The sequence below is a fragment of the Scyliorhinus torazame genome, chromosome 3 (assembly GCF_047496885.1).
Source record: "Scyliorhinus torazame isolate Kashiwa2021f chromosome 3, sScyTor2.1, whole genome shotgun sequence".
Classification (NCBI taxonomy): Eukaryota; Metazoa; Chordata; class Chondrichthyes; order Carcharhiniformes; family Scyliorhinidae; genus Scyliorhinus; species Scyliorhinus torazame.
This window is the reverse complement of record NC_092709.1, coordinates 364,523,704-364,545,321: the sequence shown is the minus strand read 5'-3', so window position 1 is coordinate 364,545,321 and position 21,618 is coordinate 364,523,704. Positions and strand designations below refer to the sequence as shown.

At 68.5% G+C, this 21,618-nt stretch overlaps 1 protein-coding gene across 5 annotated transcripts in view; it reads left to right on the top strand.

Annotated features, from left to right (window-relative positions):
- LOC140409368 (disintegrin and metalloproteinase domain-containing protein 12-like) overlaps positions 1 to 21,618 on the top strand; it is a 653,965-nt gene that overhangs the window by 303,976 nt on the left and 328,371 nt on the right. For all 5 annotated transcript variants that reach the window (XM_072497812.1, XM_072497813.1, XM_072497810.1 and 2 more), the window contains exon 6: positions 6,319 to 6,487. In XM_072497812.1, coding sequence (XP_072353913.1) covers positions 6,319 to 6,487 — 169 coding nt within the window. The remainder of the gene's footprint in view (positions 1 to 6,318; positions 6,488 to 21,618) is intronic.

The window sequence follows — 21,618 nt, the reverse complement described above, 5'->3', positions numbered from 1 at the left end:
CCTCTCTCATTCTCTCAACCTCCCGACTCCTCTCCGCTCTCCAAAACTCCTGTCTCCTCTCTCCCTCTCTCAAAGTCCCGTCTCCTCCCTCATTCTCTCAACCTCCCGACTCCTCTCCGCTCTCCCAAACTCCTGTCTCCTCTCTCCCTCTCTCAAACTCACGTCTCCTCTCGCATTCAACCTCCCGTCTCCTCTCTCTCTCTCTCAAACTGCAGGCTACTCTCTCGCTCTCTCAAACTCCCGTCTCCTCTCTCGCTCTCTCAAACTCCCGGCTCCTCTCTCACTCTCTCAAACTCCCGACTCCTCTCTCGCTCTCTCGAACTCCCGCCTCCTCTCTGGCTCTCTCCAATTCCCGTCTCCTCTCTCGCTCTCTCAAACTCCCGTCTCCTCTCTCGCTCTCTCAAAGTCCCGGCTCCTCTCGCTCTCTCCAATTCCCGTGTCCTCTCTCACTCTCTCAAACTCCCGTCTCCTCCTCTCACTCTCTCAAACTCCCGGCTCCTCTCGCTCTCTCCAATTCCCGTGTCCTCTCTCACTCTCTCAAACTCCCGTCTCCTCCTCTCACTCTCTCAAACTCCCTGCTCCTCTCGCTCTCTCCAATTCCCGTCTCTTCTCTCACTCTCTCAAACTCCCGTCTCCTCTCTCGTTCTTTCACACTCCCATCTCCTCTCTCGCTCTCTCAAACCCCCGTCTTCTCTCTCGCTCTCTCAAACTCCCGGCTCCTCTCGCTCTCTCCAATTCCCGTCTCCTCTCTCACTCTCTCAAACTCCCGTGTCCTCTCTCGCTCTCTCGAACTCCCGTGTCCTCTCTCGCTCTCTCAAAGTCCCGGCTCCTCTCTCGCTCTCTCAAACTCCCGGTTCCTCTCTCGCTCTCTCAAACTCCCGGTTCCTCTCTCGCTCTCTCAAACTCCCGGCTCCTCTCTCGCTCTTTCAAACTCCCGTCTCCTCTCTCCTTCTCTCAACCTCCCGACTCCTCTCCGCTCTCCCAAACTCCTGTCTCCTCTCTCCCTCTCTCAAACTCCCGTCTCCTCTCTCATTCTCTCATCCTCCCGACTCCTCTCCGCTCTCCCAAACTCCTGTCTCCTCTCTCCCTCTCTCAAACTCACGTCTCCTCTCTCATTCAACCTCCCGTCTCCTCTCTCGCTCTCTCAAACTGCCGGCTCCTCTCTCGCTCTCTCAAACTCCCGTCTCCTCTCTCGCTCTCTCTAACTCCCGGCTCCTCTCTCGCTCTTTCAAACTCCCGTCTCCTCTCTCCCTCTTTCAAACTCCCGTCTCCTCTCTCTCTCTCAAACTCCCGTCTCCTCTCTCGCTCTTTCAAACTCCCGTCTCCTCCTTCGCTCTGTCAAACTCGCGTCTCCTCTCTCGCTCTCTCGAAGTCCCGTGCCCTCTCCCGCTCTCTCAAACACCCGGCTCCACTCTCGCTCTCTCAACCCTCCGTCTCCTCCTCTCGCTCTCTCATACTCCCGTCTCCTCTCTCGCTCTCTCAATCTCCAGTCTCCTCTCTCGCTCTCTCAAACTCCAGTCTCCTCTCTCTTTTTCTCAACCTCCCGTCTCCTCTCTCATTCTCTCAACCTCCCGTCTCCTCTCTCGCTCTCTCAAACTCCCGTCTCCTCTCTTACTCTCTCAAACTCCCGTCTCCTCTCTCGTTCTTTCACACTCGCGTCTCCTCTTTCGCTCTATTAAACTCCCGAATCCCCTCCGCTCTCACAAAATCCCGTCTCCTCTCTCGCTCTCTCAAACCCTCAGTTCCTCTCTCGCTCTCACAAACTCCTGTCTCCTCTTTCATTCTCTCAACCTCCCGACTCCTCTCAGCTCTCTCAAACTCCCGTCTCCTCTCTCGCTCTCTCAAACTGCCGGCTCCTCTCTCGCTCTCTCAAACTCCCGTCTCCTCTCTCGCTCTCTCAAACTCCCGGCTCCTCTCTCACTCTCTCAAACTCCCGACTCCTCTCTCGCTCTCTCGAACTCCCGCCTCCTCTCTGGCTCTCTCCAATTCCCGTCTCCTCTCTCGCTCTCTCAAACTCCCGTCTCCTCTCTCGCTCTCTCAAACTCCCGGCTCCTCTCGCTCTCTCCAATTCCCGTGGCCTCTCTCACTCTCTCAAACTCCCGTCTCTTCTCTCGCTCTCTCAAACTCCCGTCACCTCTCTCGTTCTTTCACACTCCCATCTCCTCTCTCGCTCTCTCAAACCCCCGTCTTCTCTCTCGCTCTCTCAAACTCCCGGCTCCTCTCGCTCTCTCCAATTCCCGTCTCCCCTCTCACTCTCTCAAACTCCCGTGTCCTCTCTCGCTCTCTCGAACTCCCGTGTCCTCTCTCGCTCTCTCCAATTACCGTCTCCTTTCTCACTCTCTCAAACTCCCGTCTCCTCTCTCGCTCTTTCACACTCCCGTCACCTCCTTCGCTCTGTCAAACCCACGTCTCCTCTCTCGCTCTCTCGAACTCCCGGCTCCTCTCTCGCTCTCTCAAAGTCCCGGCTCCTCTCTCGCTCTCTCAAACTCCAGGTTCCTCTCTCGCTCTCTCAAACTCCCGGTTCCTCTCTCGCTCTCTCAAACTCCCGGCTCCTCTCTCGCTCTTTCAAACTCCCGTCTCCTCTCTCATTCTCTCAACCTCCCGACTCCTCTCCGCTCTCCCAAACTCCTGTCTCCTCTCTCCCTCTCTCAAACTCCCGGCTCGTCTCTCATTCTCTCAACCTCCCGACTCCTCTCCGCTCTCCCAAACTCCTGTCTCCTCTCTCCCTCTCTCAAACTCACGTCTCCTCTCTCATTCAACCTCCCGTCTCCTCTCTCACTCTCTCAAACTGCCGGCTCCTCTCTCGCTCTCTCAAACTCCCGTCTCCTCTCTCGCTCTCTCAAACTCCCGGCTCCTCTCTCGCTCTTTCAAACTCCCGTCTCCTCTCTCCCTCTTTCAAACTCCCGTCTCCTCTCTCTCTCTCAAACTCCTGTCTCCTCTCTCGCTCTTTCAAACTCCCGTCTCCTCCTTCGCTCTGTCAAACTCCCGTCTCCTCTCTCGCTCTCTCGAAGTCCCGTGTCCTCTCCCGCTCTCTCAAACACCCGGCTTCTCTCTCGCTCTCTCAACCCTCCGTCTCCTCCTCTCGCTCTCTCATACTCCCGTCTCCTCTCTCGCTCTCTCAATCTCCAGTCTCCTCTCTCGCTCTCTCAAACTCCAGTCTCCTCTCTCTTTTTCTCAACCTCCCGTCTCCTCTCTCATTCTCTCAACCTCCCGTCTCCTCTCTCGCTCTCTCAAACTCCCGTCTCCTCTCTTGCTCTCTCAAACTCCCGTCTCCTCTCTCGTTCTTTCACACTCGCGTCTCCTCTTTCGCTCTATTAAACTCCCGAATCCCCTCCGCTCTCACAAAATCCCATCTCCTCTCTCGCTCTCTCATACCCTCGGTTCCTCTCTCGCTCTCACAAACTCCTGTCTCCTCTTTCATTCTCTCAACCTCCCGACTCCTCTCAGCTCTCTCAAACTCCCGTCTCCTCTCTCGCTCTCTCAAACTCCCGTCTCCTCTCTCATTCTCTCAACCTCCCGTCTCCTCTCTCGCTCTCTCAAACTCCCGTCTCCTCTCTCGCTCTCTCAAACTCCCGTCTCCTCTCTCGCTCTCTCTCACTCTCGGCTTCTCTCTCCCTCTTTCAAACTCCCGTCTCCTCTTTCGCAATTTCAGACTCCCGTCTCATCTCGCTCTCTCTCAAACACCCGTCTCCTCTCTCGCTCTTTCAAACTCCCGTCTCCTCCTTCGCTCTGTCAAACTCACGTGTCATCTCCCGCTCCCTCAAACACCCGGCTCCTCTCCGCTCTCTCCATCCCCCGTCTCCTCTCTCGCTCTCTCAAACTCCCGTCTCCTCCTCTCGCTCTCTCAAACTCCCGTCTCCTCTCTCGCCCTCTCAAACTCCCGTCTCCTCACTCATTCTCTCAACCTCCCGTCTCCTCTCTCGCTCTCTCAAACTCCCATCTCCTCTCTCGCTCTCTCAAACTCCCGGCTCCTCTCTCGCTCTTTCAAACCCCCGTCTTCCCTCTCACTCTCTCGAACTCCCGTGTCCTCTCTCGCTCTCTCAAACACCCGGCTCCTCTCTTGCTCTCTCAATCTCCCGTCTCCTCTCTCGCTCTCTCAAACTCCCGTCTCCTCTCCCGCTCTCTCAAACTCCTGGCTCCCCTCTCGCTCTTTCAAACTCCCATCTGCTCTCCGCCCTCTCAATCCCCATCTCCTCTCTCGCTCTCTCAAACTCCCGTCTCCTCTCTCGCTCTCTCAAACTCCCGTCTCCTCTCTCGCTCTATTAAACTCCCGACTCCTCTCTCGCTCTATTAAACTCCCGACTCCTCTCTCGCTCTCGCAAACTCCCGCCTCCTCTCTCGCTCTCTCCAATTCCCGTCTCCTCTCTCACTCTCTCAAACTCCCGACTCCTCTCTCGCTCTCTCGAACTCCCGCCTCCTCTCTGGCTCTCTCCAATTCCCGTCTCCTCTCTCGCTCTCTCAAACTCCCGTCTCCTCTCTCGCTCTCTCAAACACCCCTGTCCTCTCTCGCTCTCTCAAACTCCCGTCTCCTCCTCTCGCTCTCTCAAACTCCCGGCTCCTCTCGCTCTCTCCAATTCCAGTCTCCTATCTCACTCTCTCAAACTCCCGTCTCCTCCTCTCGCTCTCTCAAACTCCCTGCTCCTCTCGCTCTCTCCAATTCCCGTCTCCTCTCTCGCTCTCTCAAACTCCCGTCTCCTCTCTCGCTCTATTAAACTCCCGACTCCTCTCTCGCTCTATTAAACTCCCGACTCCTCTCTCGCTCTCGCAAACTCCAGCCTCCTCTCTCGCGCTCTCCAATTCCCGCCTCCTCTCTCACTCTCTCAAACTCCCGTCTCCTCTCTCGCTCTCTCAAACTCCCGGCTCCTCTCGCTCTCTCCAATTCCCGTCTCCTCTCTCCCTCTCTCAAACTCCCGTCTCCTCTCTCGCTCTCTCAAACTCCCGTCTCCTCTGTCGCTCTCTCAAACTCCCATCTCCTCTCTCGCTTTCAAACTCCCATCTCCCCGCTCGCTCTCTCAAACTCCTGTCTCCTCTCTCATTCTTTCACACTCGCGTCTCCTCCCTCGCTCTATTAAACTCCCGACTCCTCTCTCGCTCTCGCAAACTCCCGCCTCCTCTCTCGCTCTCTCCAATTCCCGTCTCCTCTCTCGCTCTCTCAAACTCCCGTCTCCTCTCTCGCTCTCTCAAACTCCCGGCTCCTCTCGCTCTCTCCAATTCCCGTCTCCTCTCTCCCTCTCTCAAACTCCCGTCTCCTCTCTCGCTGTCTCAAACTCCCGTCTCCTCTGTCGCTCTCTCAAACTCCCATCTCCTCTCTCGCTTTCAAACTCCCATCTCCCCGCTCGCTCTCTCAAACTCCTGTCTCCTCTCTCATTCTTTCACACTCCCGTCTCCTCTCTCGCTCTATTAAACTCCCGACTCCTCTCTCGCTCACTCAAACTCCCGCCTCCTCTCTCGCTCTATTAAACTCCCGACTCCTCTCTCAAACACCCGACTCCTCTCTCGCTCTCTCAAACTCCCGGTTCCTCTCTCGCTCTTTCAAACCCCCGTCTCCTCTCTCGCTCTCTCAAACTCCCGTCTCCTCTCTCGCTCTCTCAAACTCCCGCCTCCTCTCTCACTCTCTCAAACTCCCGTCTCCTCTCTCGCTCTCTCAAACTCCCGTCTCCTCTCTCGCTCTCTCAAACTCCCGCCTCCTCTCTTGCTCTCTCAAACTCCCGCCTCCTCTCTCACTCTCTCAAACTCCCGTCTCCTCTCTCGCTCTCTCAAACTCCCGCCTTCTCTCTCGCTCTCTCAAACTCCCGCTTCCTCTCTCACTCTCTCAAACTCCCGTCTCCACTCTCGCTCTCTCAAACTCCCGTCTCCTCTCTCGCTCTCTCAAACTCCCGTCTCCTCTCTCACTCTTTCAAACTCCCGTCTCCTCTCTCGCTCTCTCAAACTCCCCTGTCCTCTCTCGCTCTCTCAAACTCCCATCTCCTCTCTCGCTCTCTCAAACTCCCGTCTCCTCTCTCGCTCTCTCAAACTCCTGTCTCCTCTCTCACTCTTTCAAACTCCCGTCTCCTCTCTCACTCTTTCAAACTCCCGGCTCCTCTCTCTCTTTGAGTCTGAGGCTATGCCCTCGGGTTCCAGTCTCCCGTACCAGTGGAAGCATCCTCTCCACGTCCACTCTTTCCTGGTCTCGCAGTATTCTGTCTGTTTCAGTGAGATCCCCCTTGTAACCTCCAGTCTCTCTCTCTCCACAGGCGCCCCAATACTCGCTGTGTGTTCTCAGCATTTTCTGTTTTGATGGCGGCTCCACGTTATGTGTTTTCTCTCCCCCTCCTGCAGTGCTCTGTTATCCTTCAACAATCAAAGTTACGTCCTTCAATATTACGGAGGAGATCAGTATGGCTTTCATTTGTTATTCACCCCTGAGGATCTGCCGTCAGAACGATATAACTGCGCAGTCAATAACATCGACAACATCTTCCCTGATCACCTTCAGCGTTCACAGAGGGTGAGTGATGAGAACAGCAGCCAGCTGACTAAGAACAAAACCTGATCCACAACAGAAATTCTGACACATAAAGTCCCCACCCTGACTGGGAAATATATCGCGGTTCCTTCACTGTCGCTGGGTCAAAATGGAACTCCCTCCCTAACAGCTCAGTGGGTGTACCTACACCTCGGACTGCAGCGGTTCAAGAAGGCAGCTCACCCCCACCTTCTGAAGGGCAACTGGGGATGGGCAGTAAATGGCAAAGTATTTAACAAACTCCATGCAGCCCCACCAGTCTCTGTCTGGACTTGTAGCAAATATTTCTAATGATGTTTATTTGCTTGTTCTGAACCCGCTTTATTCCAACCCCTTTCCAATCAAAACTTAATATTGTCGCGGATTTACCCAGGAACACAAATTTAACACAATGTAACCGGATGCAACCTGTCCGGCCACAGATAGAAATCTGCCTAGTGACAGCAGTAGCCAGTATTCACAATGCTGGATAAGATATGTTTGAGCCAGTAATGAGATTAGTAGGCATTTAGATGTCATCAGGTGGGGATGGCTTGTTAGTCGAAAATGCTTACCGAGCCAATCAGGAGATTAATGCATGCTAGTATCGAGGCACCTCCTGTCCCCCCTCCCGCAGCACCCCGGACCCCACTCTACCCTACCAACTCTCATTCCCCCCACCCAGTCGCCACCTGCCAGCGGGGCATCACGCGGCCCACCCGAGGGCAACACCCACAGAAAACCCCACATGTGATCGCCAGATGGGGACAGCAGAAGGTACCACTGGCAGCAGGGACGGGCACCAGGGCCAGAGGCTCCACGGTGCCAGGCACTGACCAGGCCGAGGTTCAGAGGGCAGAGTGCCGGGGCAACAGCCAGGATGGGTGTGGGGATACAGGAGGAGGGGGTGGAGGCATGCTGGGGCAAGGTCTGACCAGGGTCACCATGTAGCCCAGTGCACCTGGTTGGGAACAGGGGTACGCACCATGCTCCGTCAGCCTTTCACCCCCTGCAGATATCGGTTATCGGAATCGGACCAGCAATGGTGACCTTCCTGCTACTCGCCTCAGCCCTGGGGGATCCCTGCGGCTGTTCGAGCTGGAGCTGCTCGAAGAGGAGAAAGGAACAGCCACAGAGCGGGGAGCAATGGAACCGGAGGCAGCGACGGAACCGGAGGCGGCGATGGAACCGGAGGCAGCACGGAACCGGAGGCAGCGACGGAACCGGAGGCAGCACGGAACCGGAGGCAGCGACGGACCCGGAGGCAGCGACGGAACCGGAGGCAGCGACGGAACCGGAGGCAGCGACGGAACCGGAGGCAGCGACGGAACCGGAGGCAGCAACGGAACCGGAGGCGGAACCGGAGGCAGCGACGGAACCGGAGGCGGCGACGGAACCGGAGGCGGCGACGGAACCGGAGGCGGCGACGGAACCGGAGGCGGCGACGGAACCGGAGGCGGCGACGGAACCGGAGGCGGCGACGGAACCGGAGGCGGCGACGGAACCGGAGGCGGCGACGGAACCGGAGGCGGCGACGGAACCGGAGGCGGCGACGGAACCGGAGGCGGCGACGGAACCGGAGGCGGCGACGGAACCGGAGGCGGCGACGGAACCGGAGGCGGCGACGGAACCGGAGGCGGCGACGGAACCGGAGGCGGCGACGGAACCGGAGGCAGCGACGGAACCGGAGGCAGCGACGGAACCGGAGGCAGCGACGGAACCGGAGGCAGCAACGGAACCGGAGGCGGAACCGGAGGCAGCGACGGAACCGGAGGCAGCGACGGAACCGGAGGCAGCGACGGAACCGGAGGCAGCGACGGAACCGGAGGCAGCGACGGACCCGGAGGCAGCGACGGAACCGGAGGCGGCGACGGAACCGGAGGCGGCGACGGAACCGGAGGCGGCGACGGAACCGGAGGCGGTGACGGAACCGGAGGCGGCGACGGAACCGGAGGCAGCGACGGAACCGGAGGCAGCGACGGAACCGGAGGCAGCGACGGAACCGGAGGCAGCGACGGAACCGGAGGCAGCGACGGAACCGGAACCGGAGGCAGCGACGGAACCGGAGGCAGCGACGGAACCGGAGGCGGCGACGGAACCGGAGGCGGCGACGGAACCGGAGGCAGCGACGGAACCGGAGGCAGCGACGGAACCGGAGGCGGCGACGGAACCGGAGGCGGCGACGGAACCGGAGGCGGCGACGGAACCGGAGGCGGCGACGGAACCGGAGGCGGCGACGGAACCGGAGGCAGCGACGGAACCGGAGGCAGCGACGGAACCGGAGGCAGCGACGGAACCGGAACCGGAGGCAGCGACGGAACCGGAGGCAGCGACGGAACCGGAGGCAGCGACGGAACCGGAGGCGGCGACGGAACCGGAGGCAGCGACGGAACCGGAGGCGGCGACGGACCCGGAGACGGAGCCGGAGGCAGCGACGGACCCGGAGACGGAGCCGGAGGCAGCGACGGAACCGGAGACGGAGCCGGAGGCAGCGACGGACCCGGAGACGGAGCCGGAGGCAGCGACGGAACCGGAGGCGGCGACGGAACCGGAGCCGGAGACAGCGGCGGAACCGGAGGCAGCGACGGAACCGGAGGCAGCGACGGAACCGGAGGCAGCGACGGAACCGGAGGCAGCGATGGACCCGGAGGCAGCGACGGAACCGGAGGCGGCGACGGAACCGGAGGCGGCGACGGAACCGGAGGCGGCGACGGAACCGGAGGCGGCGACGGAACCGGAGGCAGCGACGGAACCGGAGGCAGCGACGGAGCCGGAGGCAGCGACGGAACCGGAGGCAGCGACGGAACCGGAGGCAGCGACGGAACCGGAGGCAGCGACGGAACCGGAGGCAGCGACGGAACCGGAGGCAGCGACGGAGCAGGAGGCAGCGACGGAACCGGAGGCAGCGACGGAACCGGAGGCAGCGACGGAACCGGAGGCGGCAACGGAACCGGAGGTGGTGACGGAATCGGAGGCAGCGACGGAACCGGAGGCAGCGACGGAACCGGAGCCGGTAAGGCTGGAGAGCCGGAGACCCAACAGGCGGAGGAGGAGGAGGCACTGCGCAAGGCCCCGTGTGTCCCGGCAGCACCTGTCATTCCCGGACCTGCCGGATTGGGCTCGCCGGCTGAGCAGAGAAACTGTGCACCGTATCTGCCAGGTGACGGTGTGCCTGGCACCTCAGGGGGAAGGACACCCACTCCCAGTGGCCATCAAGGTTTATCCCACGGGATCCTTCCAGACGCCGAGTGGGGACCTGTCCGGGATCTCACAGAGCTCGGTGCACATGTCCATCCGCGCCGTCACGGAGGCCCTGTCTGCCCAGGCGGGTCAATACATCCACTTCCATGTGGACCCTGCCCACCAGGATGCCTGGGCAGTGGGGCTCACCGCCATCACCGACATGCCCCTGGTCCAAGGGGTGATCGATGGGATGCATGCCCCCCTCGGGGCTCCGGCCTATGGCCGGCAGCGAAGGGGTCTCACTCGATGAACCTGCAGCTGGTGTGTGAGCTGTGCATCCTGCAAGTCGGCCACAGACCGACGCGGAGACCGGCTACGATGCCCAGACAGGAGTGTGATTGAGATCTGCTTCAGCATCCTGGAGCTGTGAGTCTGGTGGCTGGACCCCTCTCCCCCAGTATAGCGCTTTGCATCAGCCACAACATTGCGTAGCGGAGGGACGATGGGCTGGAGGAGGAGGGGCAGGACGCGGGGCCGAGGCCTGCACAGGAGGCCACACAACATGTGCGTCAGGGCCAACGGGCACGGGACGCTGTGATCAGCTCCAGGTTCACTAACCAGGGGGCATGGACACCCCGCGTGGCCCCCCGCCCCCCCCCCCCCACCTTACCTTTGCAACCACCTCCCTGATTCCTACCAGCCGCACTGTGGGATGGGGGCCTGGGTTGGCAGTAGCAGCGGATCTGGTCAATGGGATGGAGGATGATGACAACCCGCTCTGCGATGAGCTCTGGTGCTCCGCATCGTTTGATAATGTCTGACTCCTGCCCACGGAGCCAGTTTGCACCGTCCACCTGGGCGATCCCTGCATGCGAGCTGGCCATTCCGTGGGGGGGGGGGGTTTGGGGGGAGTTCGAGGTGCTGCGACGTTCCAACCCACCCCCCCCCCCCCACCCCCCGCGGGAATCACCTACATGGGCCCCATCACCTCCTCTCTCAAGGCTGCCAATGACCCCCGGGCTACTCCCTGTAACGGGGTGTGAGGGGAGCTTACGCCTGAGGCTCCCACGCCACCATAAGACCATAAGACACGGGAGCAGAATTAGGCCACTCGGCCCATCGAGTCTGCTCCACCATTCAATCATGGCTGATATTTCCTCATCCCCATTCTCCTGCCTTCTCCCCATAACCCCTGATCCCGTTATTGATCAAGAACCTATCTATCTCTGTCTTAAAGACACTCAGTGATTTGGCCTCCACAGCCTTCTGCGGCAAAGAGTTCCACAGATTCACCCCCCTCTGGCTGAAGAAATTCCTCCTCATCTCTGTTGTAAAGGATCGTCCCTTTAGTCTGAGCCCATCTGGTGCTGCCAGTCCTGGAGGCTGCCACCTCTATCAGGGCTCACGGCCATGTACCACCTCCCTCTGGGACCGTGCCCCCTCCCTCTGGGACTGTGCCACCTCCCTCTGGGACCGTGCCATCTCCCTCTGGGACTGTGCCACCTCCCTCTGGGACCGTGCCATCTCCCTCTGGGACCGTGCCACCTCCCTCTGGGACCGTGCCTCCTCCCTCTGGGACCGTGCCATCTCCCTCTGGGACCGTGACTCCTCCCTCTGGGACCGTGCCTCCTCCCTCTGGGACCGTGCCCCCTCCCTCTGGGACCATGCCTCCTCCTTCTGGGACCGTACCCCCTCCCTCTGGGACCGTGCCATCTCCCTCTGGGACCGTGCCTCCTCCCTCTGGGACCGTGCCTCCTCCCTCTGGGACCGTGCCTCCTCCCTCTGGGACCATGCCTCCTCCCTCTGGGACCGTACCCCCTCCCTCTGGGACCGTGCCATCTCCCTCTGGGACCGTGCCACCTCCCTCTGGGACCGTGCCATCTCCCTCTGGGACCGTGCCACCTCCCTCTGGGACCGTGCCTCCTCCCTCTGGGACCGTGCCCCCTCCCTCTGGGACCGTGCCATCTCCCTCTGGGACCGTGCCACCTCCCTCTGGGACCGTGCCTCCTCCCTCTGGGACTGTGCCACCTCCCTCTGGGACTGTGCCACCCCCCTCTGGGACTGTGCCATCTCCCTCTGGGACTGCGCCACCTCCCTCTGGGACTGTGCCACCTCCCTCTGGGACTGCGCCACCCCCCTCTGGGACTGTGCCATCTCCCTCTGGGACTGTGCCACCTCCCTCTGGGACTGTGCCATCTCCCTCTGGGACTGTGCCACCCCCCTCTGGGACTGTGCCATCTCCCTCTGGGACTGCGCCACCTCCCTCTGGGACTGTGCCACCTCCCTCTGGGACTGTGCCACCCCCCTCTGGGACTGTGCCATCTCCCTCTGGGACCGTGCCACCTCCCTCTGGGACCGTGCCTCCTCCCTCTGGGACTGTGCCACCTCCCTCTGGGACTGTGCCACCTCCCTCTGGGACTGTGCCACCCCCCTCTGGGACTGTGCCATCTCCCTCTGGGACTGTGCCACCTCCCTCTGGGACTGTGCCACCTCCCTCTGGGACTGCGCCACCCCCCTCTGGGACTGTGCCATCTCCCTCTGGGACTGTGCCACCTCCCTCTGGGACTGTGCCTCCTCCCTCTGGGACTGCGCCTCCTCCCTCTGGGACTGTGCCACCCCCCTCTGGGACTGTGCCATCTCCCTCTGGGACTGTGCCACCTCCCTCTGGGACTGTGCCACCCCCCTCTGGGACCGTGCCTCCTCCCTCTGGGACTGTGCCACCCCCCCCTGGGACTGTGCCATCTCCCTCTGGGACTGCGCCTCCTCCCTCTGGGACTGCGCCACCTCCCTCTGGGACCGTGCCTTCTCCCTCTGGGACAGCGCCACCTCCCTCTGGGACGGCGCCCCCTCCCTCTGGAACTGCGCCTCCTCCCTCTGGGACTGCGCCACCTCCCTCTGGGACCGTGCCTCCTCCCTCTGGGACAGCGCCACCTCCCTCTGGGACGGCGCCCCCTCCCTCTGGAACTGCGCCTCCTCCCTCTGGGACTGCGCCACCTCCCTCTGGGACCGTGCCTCCTCCCTCTGGGACCGTGCCTCCTCCCTCTGGGACTGTGCCACCTCCCTCTGGGACTGTGCCACCTCCCTCTGGGACTGTGCAATCTCCCTCTGGGACCGTGCCACCTCCCTCTGGGACCGTGCCTCCTCCCTCTGGGACGGCGCCCCCTCCCTCTGGAACTGCGCCTCCTCCCTCTGGGACTGCGCCACCTCCCTCTGGGACCGTGCCTCCTCCCTCTGGGACTGTGCCATCTCCCTCTGGGACTGTGCCACCTCCCTCTGGGACTGTGCAATCTCCCTCTGGGACCGTGCCACCTCCCTCTGGGACCGTGCCTCCTCCCTCTGGGACTGCGCCACCTCCCTCTGGGACAGCGCCACCTCCCTCTGCCACCCCCCTCTGGGACCGTGCATCCTCCCTCTGGGACCGTGCCTCCTCCCTCTGGGCCCGGCTCGGGTCAACCAGCACACGGGCAATGCCGCCAACACCCTTAGCGAGGACCCATTGTGACTGGGCGACACTCAGCTGCAGCGCTGCCATTTCCATGTGTCCTTGGCACATGGTTTCCTGTCAGACAGACTGCCGTGGGCCCCGGCCCCCGCCCTCACAGACTGCCCTGGGCCCCGGCCCCCCGCCCACACAGACTGCCCTGGGCCCCCGCCCACACAGACTGCCCTGGGCCCCGGCCCCCGCCCACACAGACTGCCCTGGGCCCCGGCCCCCGCCCACACAGACTGCCCTGGGCCCCGCCCACACAGACTGCCCTGGGCCCCGGCCCCGCCCACACAGACTGCCCTGGGCCCCGGCCCCCGCCCACACAGACTGCCCTGGGCCCCCGCCCACACAGACTGCCCCGGCCCCCGCCCACACAGACTGCCCTGGGCCCCGGCCCCGCCCACACAGACTGCCCTGGGCCCCGGCCCCGCCCACACAGACTGCCCCGGCCCCCGCCCACACAGACTGCCCTGGGCCCCGGCCCCGCCCACACAGACTGCCCTGGGCCCCGGCCCCCGCCCACACAGACTGCCCTGGGCCCCCGCCCACACAGACTGCCCCGGCCCCCGCCCACACAGACTACCCTGGGCCCCGGCCCCCGCCCACACAGACTGCCCTGGGCCCCCGCCCACACAGACTGCCCTGGGCCCCGGCCCCCGCCCACACAGACTGCCCCGGCCCCCGCCCACACAGACTGCCCTGGGCCCCGGCCCCCGCCCACACAGACTGCCCTGGGCCCCGGCCCCCGCCCACACAGTCTGCCCTGGGCCCCGGCCCCCGCCCACACAGATTGCCCTGGGCCCCGGCCCCCGCCCACACAGATTGCCCTGGGCCCCGGCCCCCACCCACACAGACTGCCCTGGGCCCCGGCCCCCGCCCACACAGACTGCCCTGGGCCCCCGCCCACACAGACTGCCCTGGGCCCCGGCCCCCGCCCACACAGACTGCCCCGGGCCCCGGCCCCCGCCCACACAGTCTGCCCTGGGCCCCGGCCCCCGCCCACACAGATTGCCCTGGGCCCCGGCCCCGCCCACACAGATTGCCCTGGGCCCCGGCCCCCACCCACACAGACTGCCCTGGGCCCCGGCCCCCGCCCACACAGACTGCCCTGGGCCCCGGCCCCCGCCCACACAGACTGCCCTGGGCCCCGGCCCCCACCCACACAGACTGCCCTGGGCCCCGCCCACACAGACTGCCCTGGGCCCCAGCCCCCGCCCACACAGACTCCCCTGGGCCCCGCCCACACAGACTGCCCTGGGCCCCGGCCCCCGCCCACACAGACTGCCCTGGGCCCCGGCCCCGCCCACACAGACTGCCCTGGGCCCCGGCCCCCGCCCACACAGACTGCCCTGGGCCCCGGCCCCCGCCCACACAGACTGCCCTGGGCCCCGGCCCCGCCCACTCAGACTGCCCTGGGCCCCGGCCCCCGCCCACACAGACTGCCCCGGCCCCCGGCCCCCGCCCACACAGACTGCCCTGGGCCCCGGCCCCGCCCACACAGACTGCCCTGGGCCCCGGCCCCCGCCCACACAGACTGCCCCGGCCCCCGGCCCCCGCCCACACAGACTGCCCTGGGCCCCGGCCCCGCCCACACAGACTGCCCTGGGCCCCGGCCCCCGCCCACACAGACTGCCCTGGGCCCGGGCCCCGCCCACACAGACTGCCCTGGGCCCCGGCCCCCGCCCACACAGTCTGCCCTGGGCCCCGGCCCCCGCCCACACAGACTGCCCTGGGCCCCGGCCCCCGCCTACACAGACTGCCCTGGGCCCCGGCCCCCGCCCACACAGACTGCCCTGGGCCCCGGCCCCCGCCCACACAGACTGCCCTGGGCCCCGGCCCCGCCCACACAGACTGCCCTGGGCCCCCGCCCACACAGACTGCCCTGGGCCCCGGCCCCGCCCACACAGACTGCCCCGGCCCCCACCCACACAGACTGCCCTGGGCCCCGGCCCCCGCCCACACAGACTGCCCCGGCCCCCACCCACACAGACTGCCCTGGGCCCCGGCCCCGCCCACACAGACTGCCCTGGGCCCCGGCCCCCCCGCCCACACAGACTGCCCTGGGCCCCGCCCACACAGACTGCCCTGGGCCCCGGCCCCCGCTCACACAGACTGCCCTGGGCCCCGCCCACACAGACTGCCCTGGGCCCCCGCCCACACAGACTGCCCTGGGCCCCGGCCCCGCCCACACAGACTGCCCTGGGCCCCGGCCCCCGCCCACACAGACTGCCCTGGGCCCCGGCCCCGCCCACACAGACTGCCCCGGACCCCGCCCACACAGACTGCCCTGGGCCCCGCCCACACAGACCGCCCCGGCCCCCGCCCACACAGACTGCCCTGGGCCCCGGCCCCGCCCACACAGACTGCCCCGGACCCCGCCCACACAGACTGCCCTGGGCCCCGCCCACACAGACTGCCCTGGGCCCCGCCCACACAGACTGCCCTGGGCCCCGGCCCCCGGCCCACACAGACTGCCCTGGGCCCCGGCCCCGCCCACACAGACTGCCCCGGGCCCCGGCCCCCGCCCACACAGACTGCCCTGGGCCCCGGCCCCGCCCACACAGACTGCCCTGGGCCCCGGCCCCGCCCACACAGACTGCCCTGGGCCGCGGCCCCGCCCACACAGACTGCCCTGGGCCCCGGCCCCGCCCACACAGACTGCCCTGGGCCCCGGCCCCCGCCCACACAGACTGCCCTGGGCCCCGGCCCCCGCCCACACAGTCTGCCCTGGGCCCCGGCCCCCGCCCACACAGACTGCCCTGGGCCCCGGCCCCCGCCCACACAGACTGCCCTGGCCCCCGGCCCCCGCCCACACAGACTGCCCTGGGCCCCGGCCCCCGCCCACACAGACTGCCCTGGGCCCCGGCCCCGCCCACACAGACTGCCCTGGGCCCCGCCCACACAGACTGCCCCGGCCCCCGCCCACACAGACTGCCCTGGGCCCCGGCCCCCGCCCACACAGACTGCCCTGGGCCCCGGCCCCCGCCCACACAGACTGCCCTGGGCCCCGGCCCCGCCCACACAGACTGCCCTGGGCCCCCGCCCACACAGACTGCCCTGGGCCCCGGCCCCGCCCACACAGACTGCCCCGGCCCCCACCCACACAGACTGCCCTGGGCCTCGGCCCCCGCCCACACAGACTGCCCCGGCCCCCACCCACACAGACTGCCCTGGGCCCCGGCCCCCGCCCACACAGACTGCCCTGGGCCCCGGCCCCCGCCCACACAGACTGCCCTGGGCCCCGCCCACACAGACTGCCCTGGGCCCCGGCCCCCGCTCACACAGACTGCCCTGGGCCCCGCCCACACAGACTGCCCTGGGCCCCCGCCCACACAGACTGCCCTGGGCCCCGGCCCCCGCCCACACAGACTGCCCTGGGCCCCGGCCCCCGCCCACACAGACTGCCCCGGCCCCCGGCCCCCGCCCACACAGACTGCCCTGGGCCCCGGCCCCCGCCCACACAGACTGCCCTGGGCCCCGGCCCCGGCCCACACAGACTGCCCTGGGCCCCCGCCCACACAGACTGCCCTGGGCCCCGGCCCCGGCCCACACAGACTGCCCTGGGCCCCGGCCCCCGCCCACACAGACTGCCCTGGGCCCCGGCCCCCGCCCACACAGACTGCCCTGGGCCCCCGCCCACACAGACTGCCCTGGGCCCCGGCCCCGCCCACACAGACTGCCCTGGGCCCCGGCCCCCGCCCACACAGACTGCCCTGGGCCCCGCCCACACAGACTGCCCTGGGCCCCGGCCCCGCCCACACAGACTGCCCTGGGCCCCTGCCCACAGACTGCCCTGGGCCCCCGCCCACACAGACTGCCCCGGACCCCGCCCACACAGACTGCCCCGGCCCCCGCCCACACAGACTGCCCCGGCCCCCGCCCACACAGACTGCCCTGGGCCCCGGCCCCCGCCCACACAGACTGCCCTGGGCCCCGGCCCCGGCCCACACAGACTGCCCTGGGCCCCGGCCCCCGCCCACACAGACTGCCCTGGGCCCCGGCCCCCGCCCACACAGACTGCCCTGGGCCCCGCCCACACAGACTGCCCTGGGCCCCGGCCCCCGCCCACACAGACTGCCCTGGGCCCCGGCCCCGCCCACACAGACTGCCCTGGGCCCCGGCCCCGCCCACACAGACTGCCCTGGGCCCCGGCCCCGCCCACACAGACTGCCCTGGGCCCCGCCCACACAGACTGCCCTGGGCCCCGCCCACACAGACTGCCCTGGGCCCCGCCCACACAGACTGCCCTGGGCCCCGGCCCCGCCCACACAGACTGCCCTGGGCCCCGGCCCCCGCCCACACAGACTGCCCTGGGCCCCGGCCCCGCCCACACAGACTGCCCTGGGCCCCGCCCACACATACTGCCCCGGGCCCCGTCCCCGGCCCACACAGACTGCCCTGGGCCCCGGCCCCGCCCACACAGACTGCCCTGGGCCCCGCCCACACATACTGCCCCGGGCCCCGGCCCCGGCCCACACAGACTGCCCTGGGCCCCGGCCCCGCCCACACAGACTGCCCTGGGCCCCGCCCACACAGACTGCCCTGGGCCCCGCCCACACAGACTGCCCCGGGCCCCGGCCCCCGCCCACACAGACTGCCCTGGGCCCCGGCCCCGCCCACACAGACTGCCCTGGGCCCCGGCCCCGCCCACACAGACTGCCCTGGGCCCCGGCCCCGCCCACACAGACTGCCCTGGGCCCCGCCCACACAGACTGCCCTGGGCCCCGGCCCCCGCCCACACAGACTGCCCCGGCCCCCGGCCCCCGCCCACACAGACTGCCCTGGGCCCCGGCCCCCGCCCACACAGACTGCCCTGGGCCCCGGCCCCCGCCCACACAGACTGCCCTGGGCCCCGGCCCCCGCCCGCACAGACTGCCCTGGGCCCCGGCCCCCGCCCACACAGACTGCCCTGGGCCCCGGCCCCCGCCCACACAGACTGCCCTGGGCCCCGGCCCCGCCCACACCGACTGCCCTGGGCCCCGGCCCCCGCCCACACAGACTGCCCCGGCCCCCGGCCCCCGCCCACACAGACTGCCCTGGGCCCCGGCCCCCGCCCACACAGACTGCCCTGGGCCCCGCCCACACAGACTGCCCTGGGCCCCGGCCCCCGCCCACACAGAATGCCCCGGGCCCCGGCCCCCGCCCACACAGACTGCCCTGGGCCCCGGCCCCCGCCCACACAGACTGCCCCGGCCCCCGCCCACACAGACTGCCCCGGCCCCCGCCCACACAGACTGCCCCGGCCCCCGCCCACACAGACTGCCCTGGGCCCCGGCCCCCGCCCACACAGACTGCCCTGGGCCCCGGCCCCCGCCCACACAGACTGCCCCGGCCCCCGGCCCCCGCCCACACAGACTGCCCTGGGCCCCGGCCCCCGCCCACACAGACTGCCCTGGGCCCCGGCCCCCGCCCACACAGACTGCCCTGGGCCCCGGCCCCCGCCCGCACAGACTGCCCTGGGCCCCGGCCCCCGCCCACACAGACTGCCCTGGGCCCCGGCCCCCGCCCACACAGACTGCCCTGGGCCCCGGCCCCGCCCACACCGACTGCCCTGGGCCCCGGCCCCCACCCACACAGACTGCCCCGGCCCCCGGCCCCCGCCCACACAGACTGCCCTGGGCCCCGGCCCCCGCTCACACAGACTGCCCTGGGCCCCGCCCACACAGACTGCCCTGGGCCCCCGCCCACACAGACTGCCCTGGGCCCCGGCCCCCGCCCACACAGACTGCCCTGGGCCCCGGCCCCCGCCCACACAGACTGCCCCGGCCCCCGGCCCCCGCCCACACAGACTGCCCTGGGCCCCGGCCCCCGCCCACACAGACTGCCCTGGGCCCCGGCCCCGGCCCACACAGACTGCCCTGGGCCCCCGCCCACACAGACTGCCCTGGGCCCCGGCCCCGGCCCACACAGACTGCCCTGGGCCCCGGCCCCCGCCCACACAGACTGCCCTGGGCCCCGGCCCCCGCCCACACAGACTGCCCTGGGCCCCCGCCCACACAGACTGCCCTGGGCCCCGGCCCCGCCCACACAGACTGCCCTGGGCCCCGGCCCCCGCCCACACAGACTGCCCTGGGCCCCGCCCACACAGACTGCCCTGGGCCCCGGCCCCGCCCACACAGACTGCCCTGGGCCCCTGCCCACAGACTGCCCTGGGCCCCCGCCCACACAGACTGCCCCGGACCCCGCCCACACAGACTGCCCCGGCCCCCGCCCACACAGACTGCCCCGGCCCCCGCCCACACAGACTGCCCTGGGCCCCGGCCCCCGCCCACACAGACTGCCCTGGGCCCCGGCCCCGGCCCACACAGACTGCCCTGGGCCCCGGCCCCCGCCCACACAGACTGCCCTGGGCCCCGGCCCCCGCCCACACAGACTGCCCTGGGCCCCGCCCACACAGACTGCCCTGGGCCCCGGCCCCCGCCCACACAGACTGCCCTGGGCCCCGGCCCCGCCCACACAGACTGCCCTGGGCCCCGGCCCCGCCCACACAGACTGCCCTGGGCCCCGGCCCCGCCCACACAGACTGCCCTGGGCCCCGCCCACACAGACTGCCCTGGGCCCCGCCCACACAGACTGCCCTGGGCCCCGCCCACACAGACTGCCCTGGGCCCCGGCCCCGCCCACACAGACTGCCCTGGGCCCCGGCCCCCGCCCACACAGACTGCCCTGGGCCCCGGCCCCGCCCACACAGACTGCCCTGGGCCCCGCCCACACATACTGCCCCGGGCCCCGTCCCCGGCCCACACAGACTGCCCTGGGCCCCGGCCCCGCCCACACAGACTGCCCTGGGCCCCGCCCACACATACTGCCCCGGGCCCCGGCCCCGGCCCACACAGACTGCCCTGGGCCCCGGCCCCGCCCACACAGACTGCCCTGGGCCCCGCCCACACAGACTGCCCTGGGCCCCGCCCACACAGACTGCCCCGGGCCCCGGCCCCCGCCCACACAGACTGCCCTGGGCCCCGGCCCCGCCCACACAGACTGCCCTGGGCCCCGGCCCCGCCCACACAGACTGCCCTGGGCCCCGGCCCCGCCCACACAGACTGCCCTGGGCCCCGCCCACACAGACTGCCCTGGGCCCCGGCCCCCGCCCACACAGACTGCCCCGGCCCCCGGCCCCCGCCCACACAGACTGCCCTGGGCCCCGGCCCCCGCCCACACAGACTGCCCTGGGCCCCGGCCCCCGCCCACACAGACTGCCCTGGGCCCCGGCCCCCGCCCGCACAGACTGCCCTGGGCCCCGGCCCCCGCCCACACAGACTGCCCTGGGCCCCGGCCCCCGCCCACACAGACTGCCCTGGGCCCCGGCCCCGCCCACACCGACTGCCCTGGGCCCCGGCCCCCGCCCACACAGACTGCCCCGGCCCCCGGCCCCCGCCCACACAGACTGCCCTGGGCCCCGGCCCCCGCCCACACAGACTGCCCTGGGCCCCGCCCACACAGACTGCCCTGGGCCCCGGCCCCCGCCCACACAGAATGCCCCGGGCCCCGGCCCCCGCCCACACAGACTGCCCTGGGCCCCGGCCCCCGCCCACACAGACTGCCCCGGCCCCCGCCCACACAGACTGCCCCGGCCCCCGCCCACACAGACTGCCCCGGCCCCCGCCCACACAGACTGCCCTGGGCCCCGGCCCCCGCCCACACAGACTGCCCTGGGCCCCGGCCCCCGCCCACACAGACTGCCCCGGCCCCCGCCCACACAGACTGCCCTGGGCCCCGGCCCCCGCCCACACAGACTGCCCTGGGCCCCGGCCCCCGCCCACACAGACTGCCCTGGGCCCCGGCCCCCCGCCCGCACAGACTGCCCTGGGCCCCGGCCCCCGCCCACACAGACTGCCCTGGGCCCCGGCCCCCGCCCACACAGACTGCCCTGGGCCCCGGCCCCGCCCACACCGACTGCCCTGGGCCCCGGCCCCCACCCACACAGACTGCCCCGGCCCCCGGCCCCCGCCCACACAGACTGCCCTGGGCCCCGGCCCCCGCCCACACAGACTGCCCTGGGCCCCGCCCACACAGACTGCCCTGGGCCCCGGCCCCCGCCCACACAGAATGCCCCGGGCCCCGGCCCCCGCCCACACAGACTGCCCTGGGCCCCGGCCCCCGCCCACACAGACTGCCCCGGCCCCCGCCCACACAGACTGCCCCGGCCCCCGCCCACACAGACTGCCCCGGCCCCCGCCCACACAGACTGCCCTGGGCCCCGGCCCCCGCCCACACAGACTGCCCTGGGCCCCTGCCCCCGCCCACACAGACTGCCCTGGGCCCCGGCCCCGGCCCACACAGACTGCCCTGGGCCCCGGCCCCCGCCCACACAGACTGCCCTGGGCCCCGGCCCCCGCCCACACAGTCTGCCCTGGGCCCCGGCCCCCGCCCACACAGACTGCCCTGGGCCCCGGCCCCCGCCCACACAGACTGCCCTGGGCCTTGGACATCCTGACCCATGGCCAAGACCATCGCCCCCAAG